The sequence below is a fragment of the Silurus aristotelis genome (assembly GCF_946808225.1).
Source record: "Silurus aristotelis genome assembly, chromosome: 1".
NCBI classification, from domain to species: Eukaryota; Metazoa; Chordata; class Actinopteri; order Siluriformes; family Siluridae; genus Silurus; species Silurus aristotelis.
In genome coordinates this window covers 15,152,171-15,174,254 of record NC_139574.1, presented here as the reverse complement: position 1 = coordinate 15,174,254, position 22,084 = coordinate 15,152,171, and the positions used below count along the sequence as shown (strand labels likewise).

Genomic DNA, 22,084 nt, shown 5'->3' with positions numbered 1-22,084 from the left:
AAAACCATGTCGATCCTCTGTACATGTCCAAACCATCTCAATCACGCCTCCCTCACCTTGTCTCCAAAATGTCCTACATACGCTGTCCCTCTAATAAATTCGTTTCTAATCCTGTTTCTAAAGCTAGATTAAGAACGAAGTATAAGAACTCCAAGCTTGGGAAACACCAAATTGTCACATTGTCGTTTGACAATGTCGGGTAATTTTTGTTTTTTAGTTTTAGGTTTTTGTTATGTTCCATACCGTTGGGTTTAGTGCGCCAGATGTACATGCCTAACAATCGGCCTAATTTGCAACACAATTGGTCATGCCAAATAATCAAACAATCCCAAAAATCAGCCTGATTAATCCTCTGCCAGATCAATCGGTCAACCTCTAATAGCTTACTTTGTGTTCAACTGAACAAAGATACACATACAGGTTTGGAACAAAGTTAGGCAATTATGACAGAATTGATTTTTTTTTTTAACTATCCCTTTAATAAAATTACCTATAGTCTTTTTTCGTAAAAAACAATTATTTTGATAATCAATTAACCAGACAATTATTAATTTATTTATTTTAATTAATCAGATAAAAAAATTTAATAAGCTGTTTTGCTTATTATAACTACATAGAACCCTAATTCAGGGTATTTATGTATATTTATGTATATAAATATATTTATGTATTAAAAAAAATGCCAAAGCCACATATTGAGTTTAACTATCTTTATCCATTTTTAAGTGTATAGTGGCTGCTTGTTGACTGCATAGGAGATTTCTCCTTTGAACAAAATCACTCATGCTGGGTTGTTTCTATATGTAAAAAAAAATAAAAAATAAACAATGATAACTTTTAATGATAACTGCAGATGGCAATTTGACAACCATGCTTTAAAAAATTACACAGACATTTTGTTTAGTTTTGTTAACATCTTGTTAGCATCTTGTTTAGTAAAGCTTTAAGCATCTAGAATATAATTAATTACATTTTGTATAATAATTAAATGATATATGCATAAATTAAATTTACAAACATTGAAAACAAGCATTTGACCTTACTAAAACCGCAATAAATTATGTTTGAAATCAGACAGGTTAACTGTTGTAGCAGACAAATGCAATAAAAAGGAATGGAATGGACAAATGCAGGAAGCCATTGGCTTAAAAAAAAAGGAAAAATGCATTAGTGTACAAATTCATAAGCATTCGCTGAAAACTACAAGTGACTAAAATGTAATAATTTACTGCTGCTGTTATTTGCTGCTTTTAGATTTAGTGTTTGTTTGCACTGTTTTAATTGAATCCATCACTATGTTGCGAACTCGCAAGACATGTCAGAACAGATCCAGTGCGACTTTCCCAAAGTTAGCAAACAAACAGTTTACTTAATAGCACTTCATTAAACTATACCATTTTCCATACCAGTTTTGCTTACCGAGCTGATGTTTCGCCTTCCCCCCCGACATCAGAGTATTTTCTTTTCCTGCTGCCGTTTGACCCTGTTACTCTCCTCCATTTTTAAGTAGCTGTGTTAACTTACCATCACGCTAAGCCTTAACTTGAGCAGCCCAACTAATTGATAAAAGCATTCGGCATTGATTTCTTTATTCTCATAAACCATTTCTATCCCACAACAAATTAAACATTAAACTACTGATTTTGATGTTTGTTGTGTTTGCAGTCTAAATTCTGCATTTAAATATTTTGTTTTCTAGCCCTTTAGAGGATCCTGATACCTAAATCCACCTGCACGTGTTTTCCAGTCCTGTCTTGCTGGTTGGTGAGGATTACTGTGGTTGTCAAAGACTTGCACCATGAGGGGCCTCTTTACCTTCTGGCCTATTAACATTCACCTCACATATCCAAATACACTCTTGTCTGTGTTGCAAACAAGTTCCGAGAGATGTCATCCACAACCAGAATGCAACCCCCTTTGAGAATGTTTGTTGATTAATTAGTTATTTAAACCTGATTTATGGCTGAGGCTCTAAAATGATAGCAATGTTTTTTTTTGTTTTGTTTTGTTGTTTTTCCATTTGCACATGATTTGTGCTGTCAGAAGTTTCCCCCATTTTTCAGTAGTGTTTCATGTATCTGCCATAAAGTAATGCCATTTACCCACCCTTATGCTGTTTTAAACCTGTATGAGTTTCTTTCTTCTGTTGAGTACAGGAGAAGATATTTTGGAGAATGTTGGTAACCAGACAGTGGATGGTACCCACTGACTTCCACACTATTTCTTTCACCTGCTATTGAAGTCGATGGCTACCGTCAACAGTCGGGTCAACTGTTGTACTTTTAAAGCAATTTTGGTTAGTAAAGACTTTGGTTATCCAAAAAGAATCTTGGGTTCAATTAACATTCACAAATGATGGGAAACCAATCCAGTTTTAGATGCCAAGGAGAAGAACACAAAGCTATGAACTGCCCAAAGAAACAGGGTGTAAACAAGGTGAGTTGCAAACAAATCACAATCAAGATGCAGACTGAAACCAAGATGTCTTCGCTGCTGTGAGTCAAGAAAGACCAAATCACATGACCATTTACTTGCCTATGCTATGGGAACATGCCCAGTTGTGGACATAAAGACAGATGATAGGTCTCAACACTGAAAGTCAAGTAAGCACCATAACTGAACAGTTTTTCCATCAGCAGTTTTGTGGTGAAGAGCAAAACATGCTGTCTATAGCCAGTTAGAGATTAGAGATTCCATACCTCAGCTATCTTAAGTAAGATGTGGAAACAATGGGCTGGAGAATTCCTGATTTTTTGAAGATAAAGAACCCCAGACTTTTGGGAATTCTGTACCTGTTATCATTTGTTGTCAACTTGTCCATGCTGGGTTTGAGACTACTCTTGAAGAAAAACTAGATTCAAAGTGGGAGAGTGTTTTTTTAACCAGTGCAGAAATGTGGTATTAACAGGCAAATATTAGCAAGATTGGCTGGTCGAGACAATGTACATCCCTGCAGCATTAGTAATTACTTTTATGGCTAAAATGTTTCCAAAATAAACTGGAAACTGAATGTCAGAGGTTATTATAGTCAATGAACAAACCTTTACTGGAAGGTTGTCTGGTGGTCCTAGTAGAAATACAGTGCTTGTACAAGTGGTAAACCTCACCCAGGAAGATGTGTGGTTACAACCTAGGACATGTCTGTAGGTGTTGTATTCCAGTAGAGTGCATCAGTGATAATCTTCATGTTAAAGTTAAGTTCTAGCGAATTTTGGGAAGTACTGAACATGTCTCATTTGACTCAATGGATTGTCATAGTCTCAGTATGAGAGCAATCTTAGACAAACTAGACTTTGAGGTACCAGCAAACAACGAGTTAAGAGCATTGTTGACCAGGTATACAAATGTTTTGGCATTTATGATGACGACCTATTATATACTGAGAGAGCGCTCCAGATCATATGCATAGGAACTAATAATACATAGGATTATTACATTAATAATATACAAACATTCGATTACCATAATTAAATAATAAATAGACAAAAATCAAGTAGCATAGACCAAGTAAAAGAAAAAAAAAGTGTTCAAAAGGAATTGGAAGACCAAGAGAAACAAATACACCTTGTTGTTTTCAGTTGTTTTCTTTTTTTTCCTTCTGTAATTTAATTTTCTGTAAACTTTTATAAATTACTAAAATACATCCCATATTGGGTATAATTCATCGCCTAGTCTCAGTGTGTTTATGGATGTTATACAAATTGCCCATTGCAGGGACCTAGATAACTGCTCTTTCACCTGGTTTTCTTCAGTCTGGTTAACAGTAACTGTGGTAGCAGGTGTTACACATCTCTAGTAGTTGTCATTAGGAAGACTGATGGGAGCAAAAGACTATGTGTTGATTATTGCAAACTTAACCAGAAAACCAAAAAAAGATGCTTTTGCTTTGTCCTGCATTGATGACCCGCTCTAATGCTCTGCAAGGTGCAACGTTTTTCTCGACTAAAGACCTGGCAAGTGGCACTATAACTAGTTCACCGTAGCAGAGAATGACGATATAAGACTGCATTTACAAGGTAATTTGGTCTCTAAGAGCATTTAATTAGCCCGCAACTTTTCAATAGCTAATGCAAACCACAATTAATTATTAAATGTTTTAGATAATGTTAGTTTATTTAGGTGACATTTACATTTTTGCCATAGACCTATATAATAAGAATAAAGTCAAGAAATTAAGTTGAGAAAGAAAATTAAAATGGGTATTTACATCCCCAAAATAAGTCAAGTCCGACATTTGGAAATTGTTGAAATTGTTACAAAAAAATGGAAATTAACTAATCTTTGTAAGTTGGAACAAATGTGCAACAGGTGGTGAAGGTGGATGAGTTCAGGTACCTGGAGTCAACAGTGCAACGTAATGAAGATTATATTAGAGAGGCAGGAGTGATTTGTGATAGAAGGGTATATGTGAAAGTTTATAGGACTGTGGTGAGACCTGTTATGCTGTATGGTTTAGGGACAGTGCCATTGACTAAAAGACAGGAGGTGGAGCTGGAGGTAGCAGAGCTGAAGATGTTTAGATTTTCATTGGAAGTGACTAAGATGGACAGGATTTAAAACGAGTTTATTAGAGGGACAACGCATGTAGGACGTTTTGGGTACAAAGTGGTAGAAACCGATTGAGATAATTTAGACATGTGCAGAGGAGGTACATGGGTTATATCGGTAGGAGATTGCTGACCATTGAGTCACCAGGAAGGAGGAAAAGAGGAAGACCAAGGAGGAGGTTCATGGATGTGGTCAGGAAATCGCCGACATGAGTCGCAACAAATCACCCGGACCAGACTACGCCATGACAGCAGAGGCGCTCAAAGACGGTGGCGACTTCATTGTGGCCGAACTGCTCACCATCTGCAACCTCGTCTACAAGAATTGTCACGCGCCCAAACAATGGACCGCAAGCTACATCATCCTGCTGCCGAAAAAGGGCAACCTCCAACTCATGACGAACTGGTGAGGCATCAGTTTGATGTCCATTGCAGCCAAAGTCTTCAACCGGATGCTCTTGAACCGCATCCGTGACCACATCGACAAGAAGCTACGGAAAAATCAGGCCGGCTTCCGAAAGGGTCGCAGCTGCATCCAGCAGATCACCATCCTGCGACGCATAATAGACGGGGCGCACTCACAAAACATCCCACTATTCATCACCTTCGTTGACTTCAAGAAGGCTTTCGACTCAATCGACCGAGACATGATGTTCGCAATCCTGCGACATTATGGCATACCCGCGAAGATTGTGGCTGCAATAAGGGTACTGTACGACGAGGCAAAGAGTCAAGTATACGTCCAAGGCCAACTCTCCGAACCCTTCGACATCACAACTGGAGTGCTACAAGGCGACGTGCTTCGACATCGTGATTGACTACGTCTCAGAGCGATCAGCAGGAGGGTTTGGATACCTAACGCACAAAGCTAACGACCAAGACAAGAGTGGCCGGACACTGCGAAACACAACACGTATACCGGACTACAAACTCAATGATCTTGCCTATGCAGACGACATCACACTACTCGAAAACAGCGCAGCACAGTCCCAGGGACAATTGGACGCACTCAAACTGAACGCTGGGCAAGTTGGTCTCGGTATCAGCATCAAGAAGACCAAACAGATGCGCCTCAATCTACCCGAAGGCACAGCCGAGACCGAGCCACTTAAAAACATTGAAGTCGTCGACGACTTCAAGTACCTTGGCTCTCACATGGCGTCGAGCGAAAAGGACATCAATGCACGCATTGGCCTTGCATGGGGAGCATTTAACAAGCTCAGAACCATCCTGACAACTTCAACTCTTCTTCTTCATCTCAGGCTCCGCATTTTCAAAGCCGCCTGCATCTCCATCTTGCTGTACAGTTGCGAGACCTGGATCTTAACGGAAACGCTCAGTGATCAACTCGACAAATACGCCAGGGCATGCTACCGGACAATGCTGGGTATCAATCAATCCGTAGACCGAGTTAGGAACTCTACACTCTACAAACGAGTTAATGAGCTACCACTGCACGACACCATCTGTCAGCGACAGCTCAACTTTACCGGCCACTGCATCCGCATGGCCAAAGATGAACCAGTCAATCGTTTCGTCCTGTACGAGTCCAAAATTCGACCATCACTTTGACCCGGCGCGCCAAGGAGGACGTATCGACAACAGATCTCATCATACCTCATTCCTAAGGGTGAGGAGCCACTCAGCACCGAGGAAATTCGAGCATTAGGGAAGAACAAGGACCCATGGAGGAAACATTTCGTCGTGCCTAAACCGAAGAAGCCTCCGGACCCTTCAACCTAGACTCGACCGATGATGATGATTGTTATCCACATAAAGTGTAGTTGTAACTCTGGAGTATTTTGGAAATGGAAGAGCTTATTATTAAGTACATCGCTAAACACAGCTCACCAGGGATGTTTGATGGAATAGAGAAGGTTGGTGATAAGCCTTATGAATGGGCTGTTTCTAAGTTTGAAACTTATCCTAAGATGCCTAGGAATAAACAAGGAAAAATTGCAAATGCCCTTCAGGGAGTTTTTGCCTCCTATAAGGTAACCAGGAGGAAGTTAGATGAGCCTGAAAATAAGCAGCTTCTTTCTAGAGTCAGTATCTGTGACGTTTATACAAAAAATTACCAAGTCAGTAAAACTATATGGAAAAAAGAAAAGGACAGAATGCAGAAAGAGATCGCATTTCGGAAAACTAACAACAGTATGCTGAACGCATCCGTTGAATCCTTGTTTAATGATTTGGAGGAATCTAATGCTGCCTGTCAGTTTCTGATAAAGAATGGCAGAATTGAGGAAAATCCCAGTAAAAGGTTGGTCGATGTCAATAGTGAAAGCTCTGACTATACAGTTAGATTTCCAGTAGCACCAATTCATGTAACTACGACTGTAAGAGCTAATGAAAGGGGGGAGGAGCCAATGGTCTCTACTCCAATGGTCTCTACTGGTTTAGCCCCAATGAACTAGAAACTGTGATTAAGAATATTGGGAAATTTGATAATGTAAAACAGGATCCCTTAGATTTTCTGAAAAATCTGGAACGATATGCTGACATTTACAAATGTACGGATGGTAACACATGCATTTTGTTAACCCTTTGTTTGCCCGACACCTTGTCTGGAGCCTTAACTCAGAAAGTAAAGGACAGAAATGCAAATAAGTTTGAGAGGAAACAGGCACTGCTTGAAGTGTTAGGGCTGATGTCAGTTAACTGGGATAAAATAGCTGACATTCACATGCGAGAAGGGGAGCACCCAGTGGCATTTTCTAAATGATTATTTGATGCCTTTAAAACTTTCAGTGGCAATCCTGATGTTACTCAGAATGATGTTAGCTTCAAATCTGCCTTGATTAAGAAGTGCGATCCCCTCACCCACTCTGCTATAGCAATGCATGTGACACATTTATCTGAATACAATGACATTATTACTAAGATGATACAGTTTTACAGTAGTAATTCTAGTTCAAAGACGTTTCATCTTGTATCAGCACTAGATGTTGAGAAGCCAGACTTTAAGGCCACAGAAGAATGTGAGCAATTGAAGTTGCATCATAAGCAAAGTAAATTTTGTTCTTTTTGCCACAAGATTGGCCACGTAGTCCACAAATGCTGGTCTTTAGGAAAGGGACGCCTACCACCCTATTTCCTTCGATGCAGAAATATGCGTTCTGATAACCCAGATCAGGTAACTGTGCATATAAAAGAAACTTTATGTGAACTCACAGCAGTATTCAATAAGGCTATGGGGTATTTTGGCCCCGACAAAGATTTCTGTGATGTCCAAGTAATATTTAGTTTAAAGCAACTTTGAAATTAAGCTTATATTGTTAAAATTACAGTCCTTGCAGTTGTTCTTATGGAAACATATGCTATAAGTAACACGTGTAACAAACATAGATGTAGACTAATGTGAATTTGGCTGGTGTTGAACAGTTGTTAATGTGCTCAAGTGCATTAAGGCTAATGTAGCTAAAGTTTCTACTGTTGTGTATTCATTTAGATTCATTGTGATGCTGTAGTTGTTAACGCACTGTAATACATTTACACCAAAGTAGTTAAAAATTGTCGCATAAGACTGGATTTGGGGTAGAATTGTAGCATTTAGGCCTTTCAGAGCTGTAAATGTGTGTGTGTTAACTATGTTGAACCAATCTCTCAAGGTGGAATTGTATGGGTTATTTCTACCATAAGTAATCATCAATACCACAGTAAAGAGTAGAGTTAACTGCTGAATTTTAACATGTAATGCTTCTCCCCCGGCATTTAGAGGTGTTACACTTTAAACTTAAATGATGCTTTGGTAATGGGCTTTTATCCCATTCAATGTTTATTTATTGTTAATGTGCCCAGTGTTTTCAGAGGAAACTCCAGAGGGGGAGGGGGGGCAATTCTTTCTGTTTCCCTGAGTTTTTCAGAATCACCAAACAAAGATGGCTAAACGGATGGTAGCATTGTCCTTTCCAGTGACAAAAATGATGTAAGAATACGCAGAGCTACAACCAGCACTTCCTGCTGGTTCGGTGAAGACGAGACCATATCAACAGACATCACTCGAACCAGAAGAGCAATTAGTTTGATAAAAAATATCCCAGAATTGTATTTTTCCTATTCTGGTTTAATTTGGGATATAACTTTTAAGATCACTGTATGTATGTATGTATGTATGTATATTGCTCATTATTGGCCAAATATTATATTGTATGTATCCCATTCTAAGATTTCAGACAATTCGAAGATCACTATAGGACATTCCCATTGTTTATGATAGTTTTTTTGTTTATTAAGTCTTTACTGTTTGTGTATGTAATTTTCCTATATTTGACATTGTATTATGTTCTATTGTATTTGTTTTATGTTAAGATGTCAGATTGCGTAGGATGCCTCTATTGGTTATGATGGTTCCTGAAGGCCTCTATTCTATTCCTCTATATGTAAAATTTTACATATAGACAAATATTTTATAGAGATATGTCTAATACGTTTGCTCAATTAGATAAAACAGGTGTGCCTAAGTTGATGACCCGATAATGGATAAGGTTTTACATATAACAAAAATTTTAGGAGAAACCTGCATGGTAAGCATGCCGAATAAGATGAACCGATAACCGGTGTGCATGAGGTGAATGTTCCGATGACGGGTAAGATTCTCTGAGGGAATCTGTCTGGGAGAAGTAGCAAGCCATCAAGGACTATCTCTATCCAAAAGGTATCTGAGACCATGATTATCATTTAAACAATACCCCTTCCTGACCTGCTTTGGGGGCCAGCGCCAGCAAAGGTGTGAATACCGGTGATTACCACCGGTAATCACCGAATGGTATCCCCCAGCCTTTTGTTTCCTCACACATGTTCTATATCTAATTTACATTTAAAGGATAACTCCGGTCTATACTTCAAAGGGAAGAACAATATAAAATATCTGGGTCGAGTTTGCTCTGGGTTCTTTCTGACTCCGTTGAACCCAAAGTGCTTCATGTATTTTGTCACTGCTACGCTGTTATAAACTTCTCCATTACGATCTTCGTTGTCCTCATAATTTTTTCTTACAAAAAATGTAATTTAATTTTTATTTTAAATTTCAAATTTATCTTTTATTTAATTAACTGTCTGGACTGATAATAACCCCTTGTGTCATCTTAGCACTGCTAGATTAGAGACTTTAATTAGACCAATTGCATCTGAGCAGGGTCAATCCCATCTTCCAGAGAGTTCTCTGTTAGGTCAGGATTCAGCTGTCGAAACAAAGCACGATTGCCTTGTTATACACCAGAGACATCTGAAAGATGCACATGTCAAGGCAAAAGAGTATTTTGACTTCAAAGTGGCAGAACACATTTCTGTTTTAAAGTCTACTTTTCATCTACTAAAGTAGGTCAGACTGTGTATTTGAGAAACAGGCCCATAGGCCGAAAAAAGTTCCAAGATGCATGGAAACCCATTCCTCATCATGTGGTGGAAGTATAAGGAACAGATGTCAGTGTCTAACTCCAGAAACTGATTCAGATTCTAATAATGCTTCGGATGACAGGGTGACTGAGACAGTGGAGGCCCCTAACTCAGGTCCAACGAAGAGTAACCCCTGCAATCAGATTTACCTGTTGGGTAGTAGAGATATTACCCTTGGATGAGGTGAACAACTCAAAACCCCAGGAATCAGTATCTAAAACTAAACCAGAGTCTAAACCTACCCAGAAACATATCCAGTTCCCCAAATGCAGAACAGCATTTAAATGTACCAAAGTCTGTGTTAGACCACATGTACTCTCAGATCACAATTTTTATGCAGTGTTTTGTTTACTGTTCAGTGTAGTCTACAGCTATGTGCAGCATTTTGCACTACAGTTTCATTTACCATTTTGTATGTCGTTTGAAGTATTGCACTGTTTTGCATTTTTACAGAACTCTCATTGAACTCTGACAAAATCCCACGTTCGGGATCTATCAGATAAATTAACCTGAAAAACACCAACATTAAATTCACAGCCGAGACTGAGCGGTGTTCACAAGTCAAGTCAAGAAGTCAAGAAGCTTTTATTGTCTTTTCTACCATATTAAGCTGACTCAGTACACCTTGAAATGAAACAACGATTCTCCAGAACCCTGGTGCTACATAAAACAACATAGAGCTACATCACACAATATAACTTTATAACAGAACACAGAGCTAAGGACTAGGTTAGTTGTCCTAGCCACATAAAGTGAATCCTGTGCAACCTAGTGCAAACAGTGCAAGACAAAAGACAGTGCACCAGACAATACAGGACAGTGTGGGACATACAGTATACACAAAACACATAATAGTGCCGACCAGTAAACCTGCAATATTGCATAATGTGTTATACAATACAATGTGCAACAGTGAATGTTATAATTAATGAAATTGGATTTAACATTGCCAAATGTGCTGATAACTGTTTAAAAAACACATCATACAATAAATAGTGTGGTTCTGTACGACAACAATAAGAAATAGAGAAAGCTTACTGGATCTCCTCTCAGCCCTTTTTGTCCAGGGAATCCTGGTATTCCTCTAACACCCTTCTTGCCCTGTAATGTTTGTTTAATATATTATATTATTTAATTTTTAACATGAAAATTACTAGATGATGGCAATGGAAAAACAAAACTGTAATGTAAATGGAGTAAATTAAAGAGTGTCTTTAATGTCTTTACTTGGATGCCTGGTTCCCCTCGCTGTCCTGGGGCTCCTGCTAATCCAACTGCCCCCTAAAGAAAACAATGTTTAATTAACCTATTCTCACTGTAGCCTGAAAAAAATCATGTTCATTTAATTAAATTTTTTACAAAATACACAGTTAACATCATGTCAAATGACATGATCAATTAATCTTGAATAATCAAATGGTTGCAAAAACAGAGAAAAATATTACCTGCTCTCCATTTACGCCATCCAAACCACATTCTCCATGCTCTCCCTAACAGACATTAATATATTGAAAACAATTTGAAAATGTTTACCGTTACTTGAACACATCTATGTATAGATACACTAAATGGACAAAATTAGTGGACCCCTTACAGTCACACCCATATGTGGGGGAAGCAGTAGCTCAGTGGTTAAGGCTCTTGGAGGCTGATCAAAAGGTTGAGGAGTTCAAACCCCAGTTTTGGCAAGCTGCCACTCTTGGGGCCCTTAAGCAAGGCCTATGCCCCTCTGTGTTCCAGGAGTGCTGGAACATGGTATGACAATGCACTCAGACCCCAGCATCCTAACATTGTTTGGGTATGCAAAGATAGAATTTCAGTGTAGTGTAAAGTACACGTGACAAGTATAAAGCACTTTCCTTGGACATCCAATTACATATTTGATTTTCTCTTTACCTCTCATCTAAACCTTCAGAGTTTTGATTAATTTCAGAGTTGGCATTCAGAGTTTTGGTTAATTTCAAATGTGTTTAGTGGAGTTGGGGTCAGGGCTTACCATAGGCCACCTGAGTTATTTTACCATGACAAACTTTGTATTCATTAACCCCACTTTGCATGCAAAGGAATTGTCATACTAGAAAAGTCATCCTACTCTACATAAAAGTGTACTTCCATTTTTTGTGGCAACAGTTTAGAGGAAGCCCATGTATGGGTGTCATGGTCATGTCTACAATTCTTTGGGCATGTGGTGTATAAAAATACATATATAAAATAAGAGCCTTAGTAAACTAGAACAGTTGATGGTTATAATAGTCTTGCTCAAGGACCCAACAGTGACAGCTTGATGATACTGTGTTTTGAATTCACAACCTCCTGAGCAGTATTCCAATATTTTTGTAACCGCTGACCACACTGTCCATTACCAAAAAAAGGGTTGTTTTTGTATTTTTTCAATGTCATATTATTACAATTATTTACCCAATTTTACCCAGCCAAGGAGATTTACATCTGACAAGTGACCATGGCCTGACTTTTATGATATGTGTATAAACACAAATGTGCTTGATAATAACTGTAGTTGATAGCATTTTCAGCAGCAGCTTTTGGTTTGTCAAACTAATTACTATTATTGTACACAAGCTAGCAAAAACATTAAACCATAGTCATATTTGTAATAATTCAGCACTTACTGTTTCGCCTGTATAGCCTCTGTTACCCTGTGAAAAAAGTTTTTATTAGTTCAAAATGTAACATGATCATGTTTCTGAGACAAAAAATAGCATGCACTAATAAGAACCACCACTACCTTTAGGCCTCTATTTCCACGGCAGCCTTGAAATCCCTGGGTTCCGTTTAGACCCGATGGCCCCCTCTTTCCCTGTAACAGTGTATTAAAGGAATCTGTAAGGAATATTTTAGAAGATAGTACTTTCCCTTCTGACAGCACCCATCTAACAGTTTTTGGTGATTTCAACCACCCTTGCCTTCTGACTCTCCTGAATTTATTTTCCTTGACATTCAACAGCTGCCCTCCCACTCACCAGGGAGGAAAAGTACTGAATCTGGTTTTCACTTGCCCTACCCCATCAAACATGACTGCTACACCACTTCACATTTCTGCTCATCGCCTGTTTTCCTTTACAATCACTCTAACTATAATATCTAAAAACACATTACAATTAAAACAATTCCAAACAAAAAAAACAAACAAAAAAAAAATTCAACATCTCTCTTATTTGTTGTAACCTCCACTCCATCTCTTCCTCCTCTGTTGCTTCCTGTACTCTTTTTTTCTCTTCCTGACCCTGACTTATTTTCCTCCTTACCCTTGGACTCTGCCACTGCCACTTTACTTTCCTCTCATTCCTCAACTATGAACCTCCTCTGCCCCCTGTCTACTAAACTCAAGAACACTTCTTGTCCCACTCATTGGCTGTCAGAAGTGTTGTGCAGCAATCAACGAGAAGTTAGATCAGTTAAGAGTAATTGGAAAAAAAAAAAATCACAACTTGAAGCAGACCTCGACTTTTACGGTGCACTCCTGGTGTGACATCTAACAAGACTGCTTTTTATAAAGAAAAGCTCAAGGCCTCTTCACAAGATCATTACTCAACCCCCTGCTCCTCCTGCTTTATCCTACCTGACAGCCAAAACATTGCCTATGAAGAAGATTGAGGAAATCTTAATAAGAAGGACCTTCACTTCCAGCCCAACTATGCCTACATTACACAGCCAGGAATCCCCTACTGCTTCGTTGTCAAATTTCTCAACCATAGCAGAAGAAGAGATACCACAAGTCAATCCCACCACCTGCCTGCTAGACCCAATCCCTTCAACTATGCTCCACACCATCTCACAAGACCTACTGCCATTCATCATCACAATCATCAATGAGTCCTACCTAGACATGCTTCCTACCTGGAAAGTTGCACATACTAGGTAACATGGAGGGGGTCAACATCTGCCCCACACAGACTCTCCACTGGTGTCCCACAAGGCTTAGTACTGGGCCCTCTCCTTTTTTCCCCCTCTATACTCACTCTCTTGGTGAAGTCATATTCTCACATGGGTTTCTTACAACTGCTATGCTGATGACATTCAACTGATCTAATCCTTCCCTCCCTCAAACATCACAGCTGCTGTTTGGATCTCAGCATGCCTGGCAGACATATCATTATAATTGAGTGTTCATCAACTTAAACTTAAAGGATAGCCTCAACCATGGACAATCAACTATCCTTTTCCCTAAATGTAGCTAATGTGACTTCCTCTTGTTGGTTTCTTCTCTACAGCATCAGAAGGATTCAACCATTTTTATACACATAGGCTGCTCAAGTTCTTGTTCAGTCTCTTGTCATTTCAAGACTGGACTACTGCAACTCTCTGCTAGCAGGTCTACCTCTGAACGCTATTCGTCCACTGCAAATGATCCTTCTCAAGTTCTCCCACACCACCCCACTGCTGCATTCTTTCCACTGGCTTTCAATAACTGCAGCCAAAACATTGCCTATGAAGAAGATTGAGGAAATCTTAATAAGAAGGACCTTCACTTCCAGCCCAACCATGCCTACATTACACAGACAGGAATCCCCTACTTCTTCGTTGTCAAATTTCTCAACCATAGCAGAAGAAGAGATACCACAAGTCAATCCCACCACCTGCCTGCTAGACCCAATCCCTTCAACTATGCTCCACACCATCTCACAAGACCTACTGCCATTCATCATCACAATCATCAATGAGTCCTACCTAGACATGCTTCCTACCTGGAAAGTTGCACATACCAGGTAACATGGAGGGGGTCAACATCTGCCCCACACAGACTCTCCACTGGTGTCCCACAGGGCTTAGTACTGGGCCCTCTCCTTTTCCCCCCCTCTATACTCACTCTCTTGGTGAAGTCATATTCTCACATGGGTTTCTTACAACTGCTATGCTGATGACATTCAACTGATCTAATCCTTCCCTCCCTCAAATATCACAGCTGCTGTTTGGATCTCAGCATGCCTGGCAGACATATCATTATAATTGAGTGTTTATCAACTTAAACTTAAAGGATAGCCTTAACCATGGACAATCAACTATCCTTTTAATTAAATGTAGCTAATGTGACTTACTCTTGTTGGTTTCTTCTCTACAGCATCAGAAGGATTCAACCATTTTTATACACATAGGCTGCTCAAGTTCTTGTTCAGTCTCTTGTCATTTCAAGACTGGACTACTGCAACTCTCTGCTAGCAGGTCTACCTCTGAACGCTATTCGTCCACTGCAAATGATCCTTCTCAAGTTCTCCCACACCACCCCACTGCTGCATTCTTTCCACTGGCTTTCAATAACTGCAGGCATCAGATTAAAAACACTAATGCTTACCTACAAAGCCGAAAATGGACCAGCAACCTCTTACGTCAAAGATTTTATCACTCCTCACACTGCACCAGGTTGCCTGATATCGTCTAGCACTGCTCGACTGGCCCCACCTTTTCTCAGGGGAAGAGGTGGGTTTACATTAAAGCTCCTTTCTGTTCTGGAACAGAGGTGGTGGAATGAACTTCACCTAGATCTCCGAACAGCTGAGTCAATGGCTTCTTCAAGTGATGGGTGAAGACCTATCTCTTCCTTAAACTAGCACTTTTCACAGTTTGTTTTTTCTTTATTCTTCTTCTTCTTCTTCTTTCGGCTGCTCCCATTAGGGGTCGCCACAGCGGATCATCCGTCTCCATACCACCCTGTCCTCTAAATCTGCCTCTTTTACACCAACTACCTGCATGTCTTCCCTCACCACATCCATTCAGCATTTTTCTACCAATATAATTCATGTCCCTTCTCTGCACATGTCCAAACCATCTCAATCTCGCCTCCCTCACCTTGTCACCAAAACATCCTACATGTGCTGTCCCTCTAATAAACTCATTTCTAATCTTGTCCATCCTCGTCACTCCCAACAAAAACCTCAACATCTTCAGCTCTGCTACCTCCAGCTCCACCTCCTGTCTTTTACTCAATGCCACTGTCTCTAATCCATACAACATCGCAGGTCTCACCACAGTCCTATAAACTTTCCCTTTCATTCTTGCAGATACTCTTCTATCACAAATCACTCCTGTCACTCTTCTCCACCCACTCCACCCTGCCTGCACTCTTTTCTTTACTTCCCTAACACACTTTCCATTACTTTGCACTGTTGACCCCAGGTACCTGAACTCCTCCACCTTCTCCACCTCTTCTCAACCTGCTCTCTACTCTCACCACAAATCACAATATCATCTGCAAACATCATAGTCCAGGGAGACTCCTGTCTGACCTCGTCCGTCAACCTGTCCATCACCACTGCAAACAGGAAAGGGCTCAGGGCCGATCCTTGATGCAGTCCAACCTTCACCCTGAACCAGTCTGTCGTACCTACTGCACACTTTACTGCCGTCACACTGTCCTCATACATGTCCTGCACCACCCTCACATACTTCTCTGACACACCTGACTTCCTCATACAATACCACAACTCCTCTCTCGGCACCCTGTCGTACGCTTTCTCTAAATCCACAAATACACAATGCAGCTCCTTCTGTCCTTCTCTATACTTCTCCATCAACATCCTCAAAGCAAATAAGGCATCTGTGGTGCTCTTCCTCAGCATGAAACCATACTGTTGCTCACAGATGGTCACCTCTTCTCTCAGCCTGGCTTCCACTACTCTTTCCCATAACTTCATGGTGTGACTGATCAACTTAATTCCCCTGTAGTTAATGCAGGTCTGCACATATCCCTTATGCTTAAAGATCGGTACCAGCACACTCCTTCTCCATTCCTCAGGCATCCTCTCCCCTTCCAGAATCCTGTTAAACAATCTGGTTAAAAACTCCACTGCCATCTCTCCTAAACATGTCCACACTTCTACCGGTATGTCATCTGGTCCAACCGACTTTCCATTCTTCATCCTCTTAATCGCTGCTCTCACTTCCTCCTTACTAATCCTATCTACATCCTGCTTCACCAACTCCACATCCTCCAACCTTCTCTCTCTCTGATTTTCCTCATTCATCAGCTGCTCAAAATACTCCCTCCATCTTCTCAACACACTCTCCTCACTAGTCAACACATTTCCCTCTCCATCCTTTATTGCTCTAACTTGCAGTACATCCTTCCCAGCTCAGTCCCTCTGCTTGGCCAATCGGTATAAATCCTTTTCTCCTTCCTTAGTGTCCAACCTCTTATACAGTTCCTCATATGCCTTTTCCTTGGCTTTCGCCACATCCCTTTTAACCTGCTGCCGCATCTCCTTGTACTCCTGCCTACTTTTCTCATCACTCTGTCGATCCCACTTCTGTTTTGCCAACCTCTTTCCCCTAATGCTCTCCTGCACTTCCTCATTCCACCACCACGTCTCCTTGTCTTGCTTTCTATTTCCAGATGTCACACCAAGTACTTTTCTAGCTGCCTCCCTCATCACTCCTGCAGTAGTTGCCCAATCATCCGGCACCTCTTCACCACCACCAAGCCCCTGTCTGACCTTTTCCCTGAACCTCACACTACACTCTTCCTCCTTCAGTTTCCACCATCTTATTCTTCTTTCAAACCTTACTTTCCTCCTCTTCTTCTTCGCCTTCAAAACCATCCTACAGACCACCATCCGATGCTGTCTAGCTACACTGTCCCCCGCCAACACCTTACAGTCTCCAATCTCCTTGAGGTTGCATCTCCTACACAGAAGATAATCCACCTGTGTGCACCTTCCTCCACTCTTATACGTCACCCTATGATCCTCCTTCTTCTTAAAATACGTGTTCACCACTGCCATTTCCATCCTTTTAGCAAAATCTACCACCATCTGCCCTTCCACATTCCTCTCCCTAATACCATACCTCCTCATCACCTCCTCATCACCTCTGTTCCCTTCACCTACATGCCCATTAAAGTCTGCCCCAATCACCAATCGTTCTGTCCTAGGTACACCATCTACCACTTCATCTAATTCACTCCAGAATCTTTCTTTCTCCTCCATCTCACAGCCAACTTGTGGAGCATAGGCACTGATGACATTTATCATCATCCCTTCAACTTCCACCTTCACGATCATCACCCTATCAGAAACTCTCTTCACCTCCACTACACTCTTACTGTACGCTTCCTTCAGAATCACCCCTACACCATTTCTCTTCCCATCCACACCATGATAAAACAGTTTAAACCCACCTCCAATGTTCCTGGCCTTACTCCCTTTCCACTTGGTCTCCTGAACACACAACACATCTACCTTTCTCCTCTCCATCATATCAGCTATCTCTCTCCCTTTACCCGTCATAGTACCAACATTTAAAGTACCAACCCGAACCTCTACTCTCCTACACTGCTCCTTTTCCTGCCGTCTCTGTAGACGCCTTCCTCCTCTCCTTCTCCTCCTTCGGCCAACAGTAGCCCAATTTCCACCGGTACCCTGTCGGCTAACGATACCTGTGGCGGTCGTTGTTAACCCGGGCCTCGACCGATCCGGTATGAAATTCTCATTTGTGATCCGCATATTTGATTTGGCACATGTTTTACGCTGGATGCCCTTCCTAACGCAACCCTCCCCATTTACCCGGGCTTGGGACGGCACTAAGAGTACACTGGCTTGTGCCCCCCTAATGGCTGGGTTAGTTTGTTTTTTTCTTTATTAATAATAATAATAATAATAATAATAATAATAATAATAATAATTATTATTATTATTATTATTATTATTATTAATGATAATTTCTCTCAACAGAGTTTTAGACTAATAGTATTTTAAGTTTGTTAACTAGTGAACCAGTGTTTATTTATTAATTGATAGAGACTCAAGGGCATGTACGCAGGGCATCTGCGAAATGGCAATAATGTAAATGTAATTTTAAATGGTGCGTTTTTTTACATCTGAGTTTAAGTATAAAGAAAGATATCAATTTCAGATATCCATGTATGTGCTGTATATTTAAAAGTAAAAAACTCAATTCATGTAAAATATATTGAGAATACACTCACAGGTTCTCCTTCTTCTCCAGGAAATCCATGGTATCCTTGCTGTCCAGGTGAGCCCTTTTAAGTTATAAAAGACATCCAATTTAATAAAATGTTCCAGGTTTTTTTTTAAGTGTGCATTTTGCATTGCAACAAACAGTAAATGATTACTGTACTGACTGATTACAGCACACTGGGATTTTTCATCACTTTAAAAACTCCGAAAAACAGTTTTTAGTAATACCAAAAACACTGGTAAAAAATTATCACCGTAATTTCCAGACCATAAGCCGCACCTACTGAATTTGACAAATATTTTTTATTTTTAACATTAATAAGCCGCACCTGTCTATAAGTGTAGACTAATGTACTTTACACAGGCTTTAACGAAAGACACGTTATATACGGTGTAACGGGTGAAATATGTTGCGCTTCTATTAGGAGCATAGCGGTATTTTGGGAAAAGACCGGCACTGCAAACTTCCGGTATTACTGCGTGTGTGGAGACCGAGGATTATGTCCTTATTATTTTCTTATGCTTATTTCTAAGTTTCTTTGACTAACCCTTAACGCTGTTGCCAAGAAAAATAAAAAAGCACGAGTTTTGAAAACCTGTCTGTGCTTATATTATTTCTGTTGCAACTGGAGTTAGCGAGCTCTCCCTTAACCCAGACTCAACACGCTACAACGGCTTGTATCTAAACAGTAGCCTACCAAGTAAGTCATTGTTCATTGTCCTCCTCCTTCCTTTCACAACTACAGTGGTATCTTGACCTACAAGTACATTAATGTACGAGTTTTCCGAGGTACGATCGGTCATTTGGTCGATTTATTTGCTTTGTTACGCGAGCAAAATATTGAGGTACAAGCTCGAGACGCCGCTGCTAGATGGCGAAGCGAAGCCAGAAAGCGAAGATTGTGACGAAAATTAAGATAAGCAAAGAAGTAAAAGTAAAAATTGTAAAGTTTAGGGATACGTAGTGTACAGGAGTGATTGTAAAAAACAAGTTTTCCCTCCGCCTCCGCTTATCGCCTCTACCCCCCTCCACACACACACACACACACCACCGGCGTTTTCGTTAGCACAAGTCATCTCATCTCTAAGGAAAATACACTGAATATAGTTCTTTTATACCTCATACTTATTTATCTGCCTTCTTGTCTTTTTCCCCCATCCTATTCCCTCATGCCGGACCGTCGTATAAAGCATTTCACTGCATGTCGTACCCTGTATGTATGTGTATGTGATGATTAAAATTTAATTTGATTTGATTTGATTTGATTCGAATAAAACCTTATTATATCTTTACATACTCTTTCTATTATGTTTTTATACAAGATTTGGTATTTAGAAATGTATTTTTCAATTTAATAACAAAACATAAAAACGGGGTGTCATTTTGAGGGTTCGAACGGATTAATGCCATTTTAAGTATTTTCAATATGAAAACTGATTTGATGTGCGAGCAAATTGAGCTCGTCCATGGAACGAATTAAACTCGTAGGTCAAGGTACCACTGTATTTCTCTGGGGAGTTTATCACACAGGTGAGGTACGTTTTTTCGTTTCTCTTTGAAAATTTAATTGGTCTAATGTTATGGGGTTTTTGGCTTGAAGTTTGTGAAATCGGGAAAAACCCAGGAAAAATCCATAAATTAGCCGCTTCGTTGATTAAGCCACAGGGTTCAAAACGTAGGAAAAAGAAGCGGCTTATAGTTAAAAAAATACGGTATATGACTAAATGGAACTGCACTGGCTTAATCTTACTACTTACATTTCTATATTTATAAAATTGTTGCAAAGATTCCTTCAAACATTAATTAAATAATTATATTTCTAAATAATACTGTAAAACATGTTCCTATTAGCCTACAAGTCACCATGGTATGTGTTACATTTAAATGTGTTCTGTTACCTTGATGTATTTACATACACTATATTGCCAAAAGTATTGGGTGACCTGATCTTTCCTGCTATATGTGGTTTTTTTTTTTTCAAACTGTTACCACAAAGCTAGAGGCACTCAATTGTATAGGACGTCTTTGAACTTTGTCTTTGATTTGTATAGAACATGAAAACCACAAAAATCACATACTATACTTATGACCAGGTGACCCAATACTTTTTGTAAATATAGTGTATAAAATAATTTAAATTATAAATATCTAAAAAGAAAGTATATGATCAAATATAATATGTGATATGATACAAAACCTTTGTCCCTTGAGGTCCTTCATGTCCTCGAACCCCTATATCACCAGTGCATTTACACATCACATTACAACACTCTCGTGAAGCCACAATATCCTAGATAGAGATAGAAAAGGAAAGACCTGTGGACACATTTTTGCACAAAATAATGCTCTGCAGAATCTGCTTCTGCTAAAATCAAAACCTTATAATTATGTACAGGAATTCTGCTATTCTCCAAGCAATGAAGAGGACTGTACACTCAAAGAGACTACACATTATACTTACAATTAGCATGAAATGTCTAAATTACCTTAAATCCATCATATTTTTTAGTATATTTATTATTAATAATAAGACACATGTACTCTTTAAAATACTAAAATACAAAAAAACCCTCTTCTATTCATTTGTATGGTTTAGTGATAAGTATGGTAAAAAATATTTACACCAAATTGATTTATAGGCCTTGCTTCATTTTTCCATTTCTTACCCAGAAACTTTATTATAACCTTTTTTGATCCTATAGTTGTAAATTTGTCAATTTTAACTCCTACTTAAGAATTAACTCAGCATTCATTATTTAATATATATTACTCACAATCTGCTTCTGCAAGACACTGGCTACATTTTGAATGCCAATCGTGATTGGCTCTCTGTATTCAAATCCTCGTCCATACTGCAGCTTTTGTAGGTCTGTGATGCTGCTTTTGAATCCTTCCAGAGCTACTGGTATCAGTGCATGAACTCCTGTCGTATAAATATGATAAGTAAAAACAGTATTGGTCCACTTACTCACATGCACACCAAAATACAATTAATGTTACTAATATTACTATTTTTTTTACCAACTAAAAAAAGTTTAGTTTAGCAATAACAATATGTGTGAAAGGTGTAGTCCTTTTACCACTTCTTCTAAGATTATTTGAGGCAGCCACAAGATCATCTACAGGTACATCCAGGCCATCAGAGAAAATGATCAATACCTGAAAACCAACCTCGAGTTAGATTTAAAGTGTCAAAATGAAATTATACC

General features: G+C 39.5%; 1 protein-coding gene across 3 annotated transcripts in view; it reads right to left on the bottom strand.

Annotated features, from left to right (window-relative positions):
• The window catches only part of LOC310727112 (collagen alpha-6(VI) chain-like), a 60,103-nt gene that overhangs the window by 13,387 nt on the left and 24,632 nt on the right, over nucleotides 1–22,084 (bottom strand). For all 3 annotated transcript variants that reach the window (XM_083543299.1, XM_083543300.1, XM_083543301.1), the window contains exons 12-20: nucleotides 21,956–22,034; nucleotides 21,650–21,798; nucleotides 21,073–21,165; nucleotides 18,883–18,936; nucleotides 12,691–12,762; nucleotides 12,575–12,601; nucleotides 11,390–11,434; nucleotides 11,172–11,225; nucleotides 10,983–11,045 (exon numbers count right to left, since the gene is read on the bottom strand). In XM_083543299.1, the coding sequence (XP_083399425.1) occupies nucleotides 10,983–11,045; nucleotides 11,172–11,225; nucleotides 11,390–11,434; nucleotides 12,575–12,601; nucleotides 12,691–12,762; nucleotides 18,883–18,936; nucleotides 21,073–21,165; nucleotides 21,650–21,798; nucleotides 21,956–22,034 (636 nt within the window). The remainder of the gene's footprint in view (nucleotides 1–10,982; nucleotides 11,046–11,171; nucleotides 11,226–11,389; nucleotides 11,435–12,574; nucleotides 12,602–12,690; nucleotides 12,763–18,882; nucleotides 18,937–21,072; nucleotides 21,166–21,649; nucleotides 21,799–21,955; nucleotides 22,035–22,084) is intronic.